This window comes from Erithacus rubecula, assembly GCF_903797595.1.
Source record: "Erithacus rubecula genome assembly, chromosome: 6".
NCBI lineage: Eukaryota > Metazoa > Chordata > Aves > Passeriformes > Muscicapidae > Erithacus > Erithacus rubecula.
Window position 1 is genome coordinate 56,399,705 of NC_136688.1, and position 15,295 is coordinate 56,414,999.

At 39.0% G+C, this 15,295-nt stretch overlaps 2 protein-coding genes across 3 annotated transcripts in view; one reads left to right on the forward strand and one right to left on the reverse strand.

Annotated features, from left to right (window-relative positions):
• Window positions 1–15,295, forward strand: part of ARMH4 (armadillo like helical domain containing 4) — a 153,095-nt gene that overhangs the window by 16,576 nt on the left and 121,224 nt on the right. The window lies entirely within an intron of this gene.
• The window catches only part of ARID4A (AT-rich interaction domain 4A), a 44,700-nt gene that overhangs the window by 1,783 nt on the left and 27,622 nt on the right, over window positions 1–15,295 (reverse strand). The window contains exons 12-22 of one of the 2 annotated variants that reach the window (XM_079309289.1): window positions 13,288–13,360; window positions 10,940–11,034; window positions 10,526–10,623; window positions 8,929–9,157; window positions 7,062–7,312; window positions 5,563–5,760; window positions 4,388–4,472; window positions 4,149–4,281; window positions 3,914–3,976; window positions 1,785–2,915; window positions 1,133–1,237 (exon numbers count right to left, since the gene is read on the reverse strand). In XM_079309289.1, the coding sequence (XP_079165415.1) occupies window positions 1,133–1,237; window positions 1,785–2,915; window positions 3,914–3,976; window positions 4,149–4,281; window positions 4,388–4,472; window positions 5,563–5,760; window positions 7,062–7,312; window positions 8,929–9,157; window positions 10,526–10,623; window positions 10,940–11,034; window positions 13,288–13,360 (2,461 nt within the window). The remainder of the gene's footprint in view (window positions 1–1,132; window positions 1,238–1,784; window positions 2,916–3,913; window positions 3,977–4,148; window positions 4,282–4,387; window positions 4,473–5,562; window positions 5,761–7,061; window positions 7,313–8,928; window positions 9,158–10,525; window positions 10,624–10,939; window positions 11,035–13,287; window positions 13,361–15,295) is intronic. The other variant, XM_079309290.1, reaches the window with a different exon arrangement.

Consider the following 15,295-nt stretch of genomic DNA (forward strand, 5'->3'; position numbering starts at 1 on the left):
TGATAAACTGTCTTACACCACCTATTTTAGCTTTCTAATATAAAGCAGACATTAAAACTCTTTTCCAAAAGATTAAACCTGCATTACTATGGGTAGGTAGCACATGATTGTATTTAGTTATCAAACTGCTTTACACATCTAAATGAACAGTCCTGAAACACCAGAAATTCAACATGTAACAGAAAATTTTTAGCTCATATATTCAAATATTTTAGATTCCCAAAATAACTGCCAAATTTTCCAAAGGCATGTTAAATATATCTGAATAGAGTATGTCAGATAATTAGTATTTTAGTTTGATACTTAAAAATATAAGAGTGTTGCTACAAAGCCAAAACCACTGATTCATTCATGCAATGATTGTCAAAAATTCTGTGACAGGACCAGAGGGAATGTCCTTAAGCTGAAGGAGGGCAGAGATATATGGGTTTAGACAGAAATTGTTTATTATGAAGATGGTGAGGCCCTGGCAAAGGCTTTCCCATTCCTGGCAGTGCTCCAGCCCAGGGTGGATGGGGATTGAAGCCACCTGGGATAGTGGAAGGTGTCCCTGCCCATGGCAGGGGGTTGGAACAATATGATTTTTAAGGTCCTTTCCAACCCAAACCATTCTGTGATTTTCTGAAAAATAAGCTACAGAAACACAAAAATCCAGATTTCTATGGCAAGTTATAAAATAGTATGTTGCTTGATAGAAAAACTAGACAATATTCCTTTGAATGAAATGCTTTTCTTTAGCATCCAACATTTTTCCATATTTCAAAAATGTTGAATATTTTCCCAAGAGAAACACGTTTTAAGACTTTAAATGTGCCCTCTACCAAATTCATAACCAATCTAATACTTAAAAACCAGCATAGTGGTGAATATGTAGTAACTGCTAATATAAATAATTATTTAGATGTTTTTCTGAGTAAGAAATATAAAACAGATAAGAGATTTCCCAGTTACACTGCTACTGCAGAGTTCAGAACTTCTCTCCAGTTTATCACCAATAATCACAATGAATAAAAATGAAAAACCTTGAGAGGGAAGTCCCACTGGAAATTGCTTGTAACATGAGAACAGTAGGTTCTTACACACATTTACAGGACAGGATAACCTTCCCCCTCCTGTCCCTGCAGGAATTTACCTGTTCCATTCTTTTCATTTTTGGCTGCAGCACTGGTTCGCTTTGGAGTTCGCTTTTGCTTTTTTGCCAGTGTTCCACTATTGCTGTCACTGGGTCTTTTTTGACCTGTGAGAGGAGGAAAAATAAAATCAAAAATAAAACATAAGATACCTCAAATACTTCTGCTACTAAAAAGCTCTTTTTATAAGAAACAAAGAAATCTAAAACCAGACAGACTGAGAGAGTTGGGGCTGTTCAGAGAGGAGAAGGCTCTGGAGAGACCTTGGAGCTCCTTCCAGGGGTTAAAATGGAGCTGGAAAGGGACTTTGAACAAGGGCATGGAGTGACACGACTAGAGACACTTTACACTGACAGAGGGCAGGGTTAGATGGGATACTGGGAAGAAATTCTTTACTCTGAAGCCCTGAGAGGCTGTGGCTGCCCCAGGCCAGGTTGGACAGATCTTGGAGCAACGTGGGATAGTGGAAGGTGTCCCTGCCCATAGCAGGGTGCTGGAACAAGATGGGTTTTGAGGTCCCTTCTAACCCAAACCACTCTGTCAATCTATAACCAGCAGACAAAACAGACCAGCAATTTTTAACCAAGTGACACCAGGCTCAAGTCACCCTCAGGAAGGATCAGACAGGGAGTGGCTCCTGCAGGAAATGCTCACCTTTCTCTCCCATCTCCCTCTCCTGCCCGGCGATGCTGCAATTGCTGGACGTGGTACTGGCTTCGAATCCATTGGCAGACTCACTCTCACAGAGCCCTTCCTGAGACTCCTCAGCCACACTGTCCACCTCAATGGTCATGTCACTCTCACTCTTGATGCTGCGTGACTCGTCCTGGCTCAGGGCCAGAGGAGAGGCCACCGGGAAGCTCGAGGGGACACTGGGGGCTAAGGCAGAGGGGGCTGAGCTGGAAGCACTGGGGTCTGGCTTTTCTGCTGTTGTGTCTTCACTGCTGCTCTTCTCCTTCTCATCCAAGTCATCCAGGTCCACTTCATGGCACAGCAAGGTCTCAGGGCCGATCTGGGGCATTGAGTCATCCTCCTCTTTGGAGGGAAGGCTCTCGCTGGCCTCGGGCGGCCGCTGGAAGCTGTCACTCCTCAGCTCTGCAGCATGAGGAACAGACTCTGCCACCAGGGATGGCATCTCCTCGTGCTCTGCTCGGAGGGACTCCTCAGCACTCAGCCCTCTACATTCCTCTGCTCCACTACATTCATTGGTCCTCTCTTCAGATACAATATTTGGCACTTCCATCTCGCTCTCTCGCCGATTTCTCTTCTCGGGTGATGCCTGCTCCAAAGTTTTCCTTTTCAAAAGTTTCTTATCTTTTGTGGAGGGCTCTGTTTCGCTTTCAGTAGTGCTGGAAATGTCTTTACAGTCCAAGGAAGACACATCTAATCTTTCAGGCTCTGTAAGAGACTCATTTGCCACCTCTTCCTGGCTTCCTGGTGCAATCTTCGCATTCTCCAATGAGGGATCTTTTGTCTTGCTCCTTCTCCCTTTTCCCTTAGGTGATTTTTCAACCTCTCTTTTGATTTCTTCCATTTGATCTGTCTTATTTCCAAAAATCTGAACAATTTGTTCACTCTCCTCAACTTCCAGTTTCAGTGTTTCTAGTGGCTGTACTTGAGTCCTGTCGTTTTCCTTCAGCGTGTGAGAAATCTTTGGGTTTTCCTCATCCAGCTTCTCATCATGGAGTTTTTCACTTTTTCCCAGTTCTGAAGTTTCTGGAGAAAATTCTTCATTCAAATTCTTTTCAGATGACTCATCTGCTTCACTGTCAGATGTACCAGAGTCTAAAAAAATTTAAAAAAGAAGCAAACAGCACCCTAAATAATTAATTGTAGCATGACTTTTTATTTGAATCACACAAAACCTCCTGTTTTCAGTAATCTATGGCATCAACATCACTTTACAGTAGTAATTTTACACTTTAAAATCCTGCATTATTCAACACACTTGCTACAGTTCTTATTTTTACCTAAAATTTCTATGAAACTGCAGTAGTGGTGGTGCTGTCAAAGTTCAGGAAGCATCTGGATGATGCTCTTAACTCAGCTGATTTAGCTGAAGTCTATGATTCTCCTACAACTATGTCCTAAAGAAGTCAATACCAATGAAATATATATTTTTCAGCAAAAATAGGATTCCCTTGGTCCCATGGATATTCCATCTCCCATGTGACACTACAAAACCAAAAAACAACACTTCTCCCATCCATGCAGAGAAAAAAACCCAACCCAAACAAAAAAATAAAAACCTTCTAACCCAATATGGACATTTCCTTGCTAAACTATTGTGCAAATGATGCATCACACAGAGGGCAAGCATTAGTATACTACCAGAAGATTATTCAGGGACCTGTACTAAAAGAAGACAGTGATTTCACTTCAGTTCTTGTTCAGGGAGGCTTAGAAACACCAAAGATGTGCTGCCATTTGTGTATAATTAACAGCTCTGCTGGATGATGGAGTATTGAGGTTGAGGACTTAATTAGCACAATAAAGACTATCATTATAGCACTGGATTTGGCCTGTTCAGGACTGAAAGGCTCTGGCTGAAGAGCATGGAATGACTTGCACAGTCACTGCTCTGCTGTGAGCAAGCTGTGCTCCTCAGCAGTGCCAGCTCAACTGCTTACTCAATAAAATTTACAAGGAGAAAGAAAAAATAAATAACCAACACAAAAAAAAAAAAAGAAGGTAAAAAACCCCCAAAAACCAAAAAAGCAAACCTCTTTACAAAAAGGTACTGAAAAAGCCTCCAAAGCATACACAGGGCTGAGATCACTCACCGTTTGATCCTCTATCAGAATCAAACATTCCTGAGCTACGTCTGGTCTGCCTGCGAGGTGTTGCTAAAATCAAAATCGAAAGGATTAATTGTCATGGAGCGCAAGGAGCCTCGGTGCTGCCGAGGTGCAGGGAGCTCAGAGCTCACATGCAGCTCCAGGCCACACACCACCCTGGGCTCCAGCTGGCAATGCAGGGAGCACAGGCTGCTCCCTGCACCTCTGGAGCCAGATTTACCTTCGCTGCTGGGAGTTTTGGGGAGGTTGCAGGACGTGTTGGATGGCAGAGTGGATTTCAGAGGGGGCCGCCCACGCTTGGATTTTTGTTTCTCCTCGTCCTTCTTCTCGTCCTTTTCACCATCTTCTTTATTCTGCAGGGGAAACAGTGCTTTTAGTAGCTGAATAACTGGTTTTTTTAAATAGGAAGAGTGCTCATCATTAAATACAGTAATACAACAAACTTATTGAAAGCATTACTTTTGTTTTTTTCTTCTGTTTTCTCTTTGGTCCTCCTTTTTCCACTGGCCAGATAATCCGATCAGCTTTCACCCATTCATCATATCTGAAAGGGAATGACAACATGCTGTTATCACTGCACATAAAAATGTTTGAATATGAGGGGTAAAAGACTTGAATTACACAAAATAATTATTAATGAGGTAGGAAAAGGCCAACACCAGGTTGGATGGTGCTCAAGAGCACCCTGGGATAGTGGAAGGTGTCCCTGACCAGAGATGGACTTTCCTTTCCAACCCAAACCATTCCATGACAGCAGAGCAGGTATTTACAACTCATACAACTTTACAAAAGGCCTTAGAAAGATGAATGGCATTTCCAGTCCATAAAAAAAAAATCTTATGGGATGAGGGAATGAAGCTACAAACTTGCCTGTCTCTCACCAAAGCACTGGAACACTCAGGGGACTGAGTCAGCTCTAAAGTGTCAATTATTTCACATTTTACACATAAAACAGTTTTGACCACACCATGCCTCTGTAGGAAAATTTACCTTTTTTTAAAAAGGTGAAGTTTTTAAATTATGGTCACAAACTGATTCTGAAAAGCACAATCATACAAATGCTCTTCAAAATCTCCTAAAGGTAATAAGGCAAAGGGAACCTGAAATATTTAGGGAATATTGCCACACAAAGAAATTTGCTTATGGATTTGGAATACCACAAGTTATATACTAGAAGTATATAAAGTACTATAAAGACTGTCTACCAGAAGAAGCATTTTTACAATCACAATTAACATTCCATACAAGAATAGATTTTGTTGTCAAAATTCCAGTGCTTAATACACTTAATTGTAAATACCTTCACTATCATCCATGATTCCCTTAAAAGAAAGCTTGTTAGTGCTAACACTGATAGACACAATAAATATCAGAGATACTCCTGGAAGGGGTGAGGATTGGACAGAGATGAGGCAGATGGACACTTGGAAAAATACAAGTATATTCTGACATTTCAATGCAGTACCATGAACAAATCACCAACATGGAAAAGTGAACAATTCAGAGCCAGTTATATTGATAATTCAATATGGAACCATGTCACTGACCATCTCTCACTTCATTTCCTTAAAAAAAAAATAATTTTGCAAATAAGCCTTTGAACAAAGAAATGAAAGACAATTTGTTATCCTCACCTTACATTCCAACCGTAGTAATGAACTAAATATAAAACCTCTCCATCATCAATTTCTGTGCTTTTAATACTGGCTTCATAAATTTTTTGAGTCTTTCCACGTCCATATTTTACTTTCACTTTGGTTCCAGTCAGGCAGGGTTCTGTATCCTCCTCATCCTCTTCACCTTCTGACTCTCCTTTGTTCTCAATTTCTTCCCTGCAGTAAAATGTATTTAAAATGCCCATTAATTAGTGACAATCATATTTTAAAATTTGAAGAGAGTAGTCAAGGTAGAACAAAGATGCAAGAAGAAAAGAAATTAATTTTCTGCACCTTGTCCTGTCTCTGAAGATTGCTCAGAAACAGATTTTTTAAATCAAGAACAGAACTTAGGGAGAATAGGTCTAAGTGCCAGAAATATCCAGAAAGTTTTATTAAAATTTAAACACAATTTATACAGCATACAACTACCTGAAAGCTTAAAGATTATTTTTTAAATTAGTATTTTGATAATACAAAGAGGAATAAAAGTTAGCTCTGTGTGTGTCTCCTAAACAGCATAGGAAGAACTAACTTCACTTTTTGAAATATTTGATTTTGACACATTATTTATAAAAAAAGCTATTTTTCCAATTGGCTGAACATGCTACAGTTTATTAACTGCACCTAAATTTGAATTGCCATCACATTGATCCTCTCTTGGACACAAACATCATTCCATTGGAAAAAAACTTCACAAAACTTCACTTTGACTACAGAGGTGTTCAGCCAAGCTTAGAAGTGTCAGCACAGCTCTTATTAGATACATCCACCCCTTATTACACCTTAAGCTACTGTTTAAATATACTCTAATATATTTTAAAGAAATACAATCTAGCCTATTTATAGCTATAATTTCTTCCCTATTTAAGGAAGAATTTAGCATAATTTAGAAGTTACTCTACAAAAAAGTTAGCAAGCAATAAAATACTAAAAAGGACTATGGGTTTGCTTTTAATGAAATAGATTTTCTGGCCTTCAGTGAAAGATCAATTATCTTGTGGCAAGCAACTCAGAGGACAAGTAACACCCACACAGCTTAAAGAAAACTCTTTGATGCCTTGATTATCTGATACAGAATTAAAACAAGCAGCCTGCAGCTTCACCAGCAAACCCTTAAAAACACAAGATAAGAGGGATTTGCCATTTCTGTTCCAACTGCCCAGGGAAGTGCCTCCAAGCTGTTCCCATCCTCACAGCCTGGTCAGCTTGGTGTCTGGAGGTATTGGTGTGATAAAACACCAACACACATTTGGCAAGTAAAATGTCAGTGAAAATTATTGCCTGGCATTGAGCACAAAAAGATGCTTCAGAAAGTACAGCAGGCTCCACAAGCTTGAAATAAAATGTTCCCTTCCCTGCCTGCCTGAGTGAATTAGGTTTCTGATTTTTCACACTTTAGTAAGATCAAGTCTGAGTCCTGCTGCCTGGAGAACAGCTCAATCACAGCACAGAAGGTGACACAAGTCAGTGTTTACCTGTCCCTCTGCCTCTCCTCCTCTTCATCTGACTCTTTATCAGAATCCTCCTGCTTTTTAATTTTCTTCTCTTTTTGCTTTGGTGTGCTTTTCTTCCCTAGTGGGGTTTCATTTTCTTTCTTTTCTGCATTCTCAGGTGTTTCCTCTACATCTTTGTTTTCTTTGTTACTGTCTTTTAATTTGTCTTGGGTTTTATCCTCCTCACCATCTTTTTTAGCAGGGGCTGCATCACGGGCAAGTCTTCTTCGTCCCTGGAACAGAAATAAAATCAGTTTAATGACTGCTGCCACCTGCTTTCTCCATAATCTCTCCAAATCTCAGCAAAAAAAAGTGAGACATGCAACTCCTGTAGAGAAGAAAGCCTGGAGATGACAAAAAAAGCACAAAATAGTAAAATTAAAGCTGCAAGTTTTTGTGTCTGCTTCATTTGGAATAATGAGGATGAGTTTCTGATTAACTGATGGGGATTTCAAGACATTTGTTTGGACCTGTAATGTCTGTTGCTCTGATAGAAATGTCTTGGTCACCTACAGCAATAACATTATTTGAAGTGTTTGTATAGGACTATTGAGGGAAGGCAGCTTTCCCTGAGCATCTTCAATCCTGACAGTCACCTGTGGACATCACAGGCAGAAATTTGTCAGCTTTCACAAAATTCTAAGTATCCTGTTTTTAAAAGGCATTTTGAGTATTCAGGCAGTTGCTACCTGGGACTCTGCAACTGATTCTTAAAGATCTAGGATTATAATTTGATTTATTAGAAGTCTCTTGATAGGATCATTGCTTTTTAATCAGAACAAAGAGCTAATTATTAAAACCACAAAAATTCTTACATCTCTTTATCCTTTTTTTGAGTGTTCTCAAAAAGAAAAACCAACTCAAAAAATAAATGAATAAACTAAGAACAAAGCTAATGTCATGTCAGGAAATTTACTGAGGCTGATGCAGCTTGGAACAACACCTTCATTTAAACACAAATGTAATACATAATAGAAGTCTCAACTTGTGTTTACACTGTGTCCTTTCATCTATTAATTTATAAGGCCATATATTTCCTTGAAAAGCTGCTTTGCAGGAAGGCCTTTAACAGAATGACATTTTAGTCAAACAGAATCTTTAGAACTTGAACAATTTAAAAGCAGCAAATCTTGTCCTTCAGTAGTCATACTCAAAAGAACAAAATGTTCTTTTAAGGTAATTAAGTGAGTGCTACAGTCATATTTCCACTATCTTTAAAGAAATGCCTGTATTCCTCAATGTGTTCAGCATCATCCAGCTGCTGGGCCACTGATCTGATCTATGCAGCTACAACCCTCACCTCTACAGCATGTAAAGACAACTTTAGGCTAAACTTAATTGTTACTCCCTCTACTTTTGTGTATATATTTTAATATTTGAGTTTTCCTTCTATTAGAAGGAAGACTGTGATAACAACTAACTCAGAGCAATGGGTCTCCCTTTAATTCTGAGACCCACAGCAGGTTTTTGATATTCCTGTTTCTTGCCAGAAGGCTGCAGGTTCCACATGCCTGTGGAAATCCCCACTCACAACCAAGACTGTCCTGCAATATTTCACTGTTCTGATGATAACAGCTCCAAGCAGCTCCCAAGCCATCCCTGAACTACAGCACATCCAACTGATCTGAGGAAATCCTATACATGGTGTGGAATATGAAGGAATCATCAAACCTGACTCAGTGTCCAGGTAGAACATAATTAGTAGTTAACACTCCCAGAACTCCACATTTGTAGAAGTGCACCAATTCCAAAGAGCAGCTGCTCCACAGGGAAAACTCATGATGGAAAGTGCTCACTACACAAAGGGGCTTTGTTAAGGACTGAACACAAATCAATTCAAACCACTCACCCTTGGGGATCTCAGTTCAATTTCTTCTTTCTCACTTTCACTGCTGGAATAATTTTCTTCTGCTTCTTTTTTAACTTCTGTTGGGGGCATTTTTTGTTCCTCTTTCACACTTTCCTCCATTGGTTCCACGTGTTTCTGTGTGTCTTCTATCACTTTTGGTTCATTGTGATGGATGGTCCTGAACTGAATGTTTGCAGAACGGCAGTACTCTTCAAAACCATAAAGATACCTAGACACAAGGAAGGTCCCATTTATATTTCATGGTTTATTTTCTATTTATTGAAGTGCATAAAACCTGTTTTCCTGCTCAGTAACTTCAGGAAAATAATAATAAAAAAAATAACAACCAAGCAAACCTAAATAAATAAAAATTTAAAAGCTAGAGAAGATTTTGAAGTGAAACAATTTCAAGTCAAATGCTGAAAAAAGAAAACACAGAGGTGCTTCCCACATATTTAACTTCATCTCTATCCAGTTAAGAATTTATGATAGTAATGCCATGCAGCAGCTTGTTTTCTGGAAACTGCCTGTGTACACTCTAATCCAGTTATAGGCAAGAGAGGTATTAATTAGCTTATTCCTCAAAGAATTAATATGCAAGTTACAACACATTATCACTGTCACAACACATTTTCATGTGTCCAAACAACATCATCATTATTTCTGCAACCCAGTACACATTTACCAATTACTCTTTCCAGGATAAACACTCTTCTCTGTGAAATACAGACCTTAAATATGTGCCCAGTTCAAATCTCACTGAAGACAGTCTCAGTATTGTCATCTTCATTGACATTAACATGAGTCGAGTCATTAGTCATCCCTACTTCCAAATTTCCTTAGGTCTGAGTCAAGAGAACCTCATTCTTCCCTTTTACTCAAAAAGCCCAACTGTTTCTTGTCAAACTTCCAGGAGGATAAATAATAAAAACAATTTTTATTTAGAAAACGAGCTTGGAAAATGTCATTCCTGAAAGGTTTCCAATTTAAAAGTTACAACACAGCTGAAAAGTGAGGGTCAGAAGAAAAAGATTTATGTATTTGGTCATTTTAAGTAATGATTTTGCTATTTAATAACTGTTACATCCATCACAGCAATGCACACAGTTAAGAGCCATTATTCTATAAATTCTGCAAAGATTTTAGGTAAATATACAATCTGAAACAGGCTTTTTTTAGTCAATATCTTTCATGAAGTTAAAGCAACTCCTACAAAATTCTCCTCAAAGCATATGAGATCTAAAGATTGAGGAGCCTGTTACCGTTAATTGTTTTAACTTGCAAAACTGAATCTGCCAAAGCTTATTTTATAAATTTCATTGGTGTGCTCTGAAATGCCATCAGCACATGAGGAAAGTGAAAGTTTCTTGGTAAAAAAATGAGCAGAATTCTGATGTATTGGAGCAACAGGAATTAGAGCCTTGAGCACTTCCTCCTTCCCTCCACATCAGCACAAGAATATGCTCAGAACTGTTGATTAACTGAAGAATATCAGCTGCTGTCTATAACTATCAAAAATCTCTTGAATATTGTACGTGTCACAACCAGGAAAAAGAAAGGAGAAGGGTTTTCACCATTATTCAATATAAGAACTTACTTTCTATAAGCAGTTTTTACATTGTAGGAAGCAGCTGAGTTCAAAATGGGAATGCCAAGGTCCATATAAATTTGCTTCCATACAGCACCACTCTCAATCTTTGGGGAAAAAAAAAAAAAAAAAAGAAAGAAGGAAGTTTACAGGTTTTGTTAAATAAGAACATTAAGGAATAATATCTAACAGCTAAAAGCTAAAGCCTTTTATAAATATTGAACAGTATGGATTGAAAGAGACCTTAAAAAACATTCAGGTCCAACCCCTTGCCATGGAGTTGGAATTATCCCAGGTTGTTCCAAGCCCTGTCCAACCAGGCTTGAACACTTCCAGGACAGGGGCATCCACAGCTTCCCTGGACAAACATTTATAGATATGAATGAACAAACGTGTTTAATTCAGGGAACATCCAGCACTTACATTGTCACACCCACCCTGCTGATAAACCAGCCTAAAAAGCTTGAAGAGATTAAGGTCCTTGTAGCCCAGAACTGGTGGTTTATTGATAGGAGTACCTGAATAAAATAAAAGAGAAACAAGTTATCCCAAAGAATAGCAAGTTGCCTCTTATCACACATTAGAAATATTCTGCTTTTTAAAATTTGTACTTAATGGCTTAAGGCATGTTCCCAAGCCAGTAAATTCCAATCACCAGTTAAGGCTTCACCCTCTTTTGAATGCACCATTATCTCTGGGTGGTTTATCAGCCCCCCAGCCTTATTAGCAACCCCCATCCACCTGGCTGCATCCCACTGCTCCTCTTGTGAGCAGGGAGAACAGCCAGAACTGCAGAAGCTCCAGAGAGCACCTGAGGAATGCTGGAACAGAGCAGTGTGTGAAAAGACTAACTAAAAACACTGTGGGCTGAAAGGAACGAGGAAGAAGCAAAGATCTTGGATTAGGAAGAGACAGATAGTCAGGCAAATTGTCAGAATGTGAAAAAGCACAAGGCCTGACCAGACATGAATATTTGGGACAGTTCCAGGGAAAAGAGAGAACTCAAATCAACTGAGTGGCAGTGACATAAATAACAGTAATTATTTGCAAAAGAAGAAACCAAAAGTGACTTAGGGAAGTAGCTGCATACGTAGACAAAAATCCTCCCAGCAAGGAAGAAGATCAAACCTCCTCCCTGCTGCTTCCTATCTTAGCTCATCTTCATGCAATTATATTTGGAATCATTAAAATAATTTTATAGGACTTTGGGAATACTGTCATGATTCCATGACTCAAAACATTTATACTGAGAGAACAGAATGTAGAACAAATCTGGTGGGAACAGAAATCTTAATATAAGGATGGAGAAGGAAAACAAAAAGCAAACAGGCAGGGGAAAGTCCCAGTCCTGAAAAAGTCCTGCACATTGTTCAATCCACATACTGGCTTAAACATTATCTCATGGACTGAATCTTCAAATTCAGCACACAAATGCTTTCTTCTTTTGTCTTCACAAGGTCCTGACATCCCTACTTGTTTTGTAGTCTGTGAGTGTTTAAGAAAGAGAATGAGAAAGGCAGAAAACAGCAAAGTGGGAAGAATCAGGCTACATGAAAAAAAACCTCTGAATTAGCCCAGCAGCAGAATGATTTATTTTTTTCCCTCCCAACTCAGCCTTTCATTCCCCTAAGGCAGCTTATTATCCAGAAACTCTGGCTATATACACAGGAGGCCTTCAAAATTATATTGGATGAGCTCCAGAACACTTTGCTATAATACATGCTCAATTTCTAAACCTGTGATAAGACCTGCCAATATTGAACAGCTTTTGAATTGTTCTTTTATGTTTCTGTGGTCTAGAACACACCTCATTAGAAGGCATACAGACCCTCTTTTACAAAGGCAGCTTGATTTCCCCATTAATTTTAACAACCTCACCCCCTCAAAAAAAGAAAGGGGCAAACATTCAGACTCTGCAAGTACTTCATGTTTTACCCTCAGCTCTGATTATTTCAAATTCAAATACATCAACATTTGCTGCACTCTGTGCTGCTATGGAAATATCATTTAGGTAACTGCTGTCAAGAGAAAAGAAAGATAAAGAAGAAAGGGCAGTAGTTACACCTGTAATCTACCTCCACACCAAGGCTACCACAGGATGAAAACAGTGTTTGAAATACAGGATTGAAACACTGACTCCACAAGTAAAATTAATCAAACCAATATACTTTAAAAGACAAAACTCTCTGCAGGCTGGAATATATATTTTTAAAAAGAAGCACAAAAGCTTCCATTTTAGTGTCAGTCTCATCACAACTGCAAATGCCTTATGCAACAGCAGCTCTCCCAAGCCAGCAGGAACATCCTGCTCCTATGCAGAGCACAACACCTCTGATACAGCCCTGAAGCCAAGACTTCAACTATTCTAGTTTATTAAGTCTCACTTCATTCTGTAAAGACAGACATTAAAAATGCACTATTTTATTGTTCTAGCTACAGAATAAAATAGAATCTTCTAAGTTGTCTCTTCAGGTATCACTGCTCCATTTGTGCACTGAGAGTTCAGGATGGCACATCTGCATTCTCTGCTGGTTGGATTTCACCATCCACAGCTTGCAGCCTGGGATTAACAGCAGCAGAGCTCTCAGCCATGCCTGTCACAACTAGAAATCAACCAAGGCCTTATTTACCAGACATTGTGAACATAAAAAAGGCTTTGTGAAAGCAAAACAAAACCAAAACACCTCAGGGAGGATTTGAGCTCCCTTTGAGTGCTGTGCCATTAAACAAGTGGACTGGAGATTAAAAAAAGGAAGAAAATTCAGTGTTACCTCTGTCTTCCATAAACTTGTAAAGCTGTTGGAGGAAGTTGTCCCTCTCTTCAGGATCAAGCTCTTCCTCAGGCTGTGAAAATAAATGCAGTCATAAATGAAAACAGCAAATATGCAAAGTAACAGTTTATTTGTACAAAAGCCTAAGAGCAAGAACTAAACCCAAACCACTTCCCACTTGGCCCTGAACCCCTGTAATGGTGAAATATGCAAAAAAAAAAATTTACTCAGGAAGACTGAAGCAGTACCTCAGGAGGAGAAAAAGAAAATGCAGGTTAGGGAAAGCACCATTCCATGACAGAATGAGTGAGTGACCCTCAAAATGAAAACACTAATACACGTTGCATACCTGCCTAACACAGAACAGGTCTGGTATTTACAAGACTGAAAGAATTCACAGGAATTTCAGGGGGTTTTTTTGTTAGGTTCTTTCTGTTTGTTTGGAGCTTTTTTGTTTAACCCATTTTCCTTATCCCAACTTTAGCTCAGGCTCCAGAACAATTCTTTCTCCAACAGTACTTGCTGGAGATGCTCCAGACAGTATTTGTTTTTTAATTAAGCTCCAAATGTTGATTTCTGCTTATATTTGGAAACATCTTTAATAAAGTCACTTCTGTAATTTCTTTTTATTACAAATTTCTTAGTTTTACCTTTACAACTTAAAGCCTCAAAGAGATAAACACTTATTAACTTTATGGCAAGGAATTCACAGATAATCCTTTTATTTCAGTGTTAAAATAAATTAAATTTATTGGGGGGTGGAAGAGGTAGACAGAGGAAATAATGTCTATGTATCTTCATGGAATTTTGAGATTCTAGCAGAGGAAAAAAAAAAAAAGGAAAACCTTTTCCCTGCATTGCTTTCTGCATGCCACTTTCTTCCTGCCAGCCTGGCAGTTTGCACAAGGCAGGCTGCAGCTGTCTTGAAGGAAAGACGTACAGTACGTGTCAAAAAATCTTATCATTACATTATTAAAAATAACAGGAAAGTGACAAGCAGTTCCAGAAGGAAACCAGAACAACAATTTAGATTTCAGTCATCTCTGCATTCTGTAAATTTTAAGCTTCAAGGCAAGGAGATAGGCAGAGAAATGGGGATTGTACATGCTAGTGGCTTGCTAACCAGCAAGCAATCTGCTCAGCATCAGAATGAATCCCAGCCCTGCCTGCTCCACTGAATTCTGAGCTTCTGAACCCAACAGGGCTCAGCTACAATCAGGCAGAGACAATATCTGTGTCTTACTTCACTAATTTTTCTTCAAGATTAATTGGAGGAAATTAAATGTGTAATCACAACACCGTACAGCACCAGTTACCATTTGCTCAGCACATTACAGGGATTATATAAGGAGGAACAGTTATCTATAGAATTAGCATGCTCTTCCAGGTTATCAAGTGAAGCATTGCTATAGAAACCACAGCTTTTTTTCTCCCCATGTAGACTGCAAAATAACTTCAAGATCGAGAAATTTCTACCATCTACTGTAATGTTTACTGACTGAAGGCAATGCAGCTCAAACTGTGCAAACTAAATACATCTAATAACAGCAAACATTCAGAAATAATTCTGAATTGTTGAATTAAAGCCATTTCTTCTGTGTGGGCACAATGCTAAACCAAAAGTGTGGGTCAGAACAGCAGAAATATAGGTTAAAAACAGCAATCTTGCAGCCAGAATTTAATCCTTCCACTGAGACCAAGCACTTTCAGCTGAAGAAAAGCAAAAAGGAAAGGTTAAAAATGTTACAGGGTGGGGGCATAAAAGCTGGCTGCAATAATCATCCACCTGTGTGAGACATCCCAAATTCTGCACCTGCTTCTCTCTGTTGGTGGTGTAAGAGCTCCTTGACAGAGGAAGTCTGAACTGAGCCTGGCACTGATGCCAGAACAGGCACCAAATGCTGCTGAGAAGTCCTTGAGTAAGACCTGAGTGACTGTCACCATGGAATAAATCATGGATCAGCTGCTCTTCTGCCAAAAATGAGAAAGACCAGCCCTTCCTGGATAT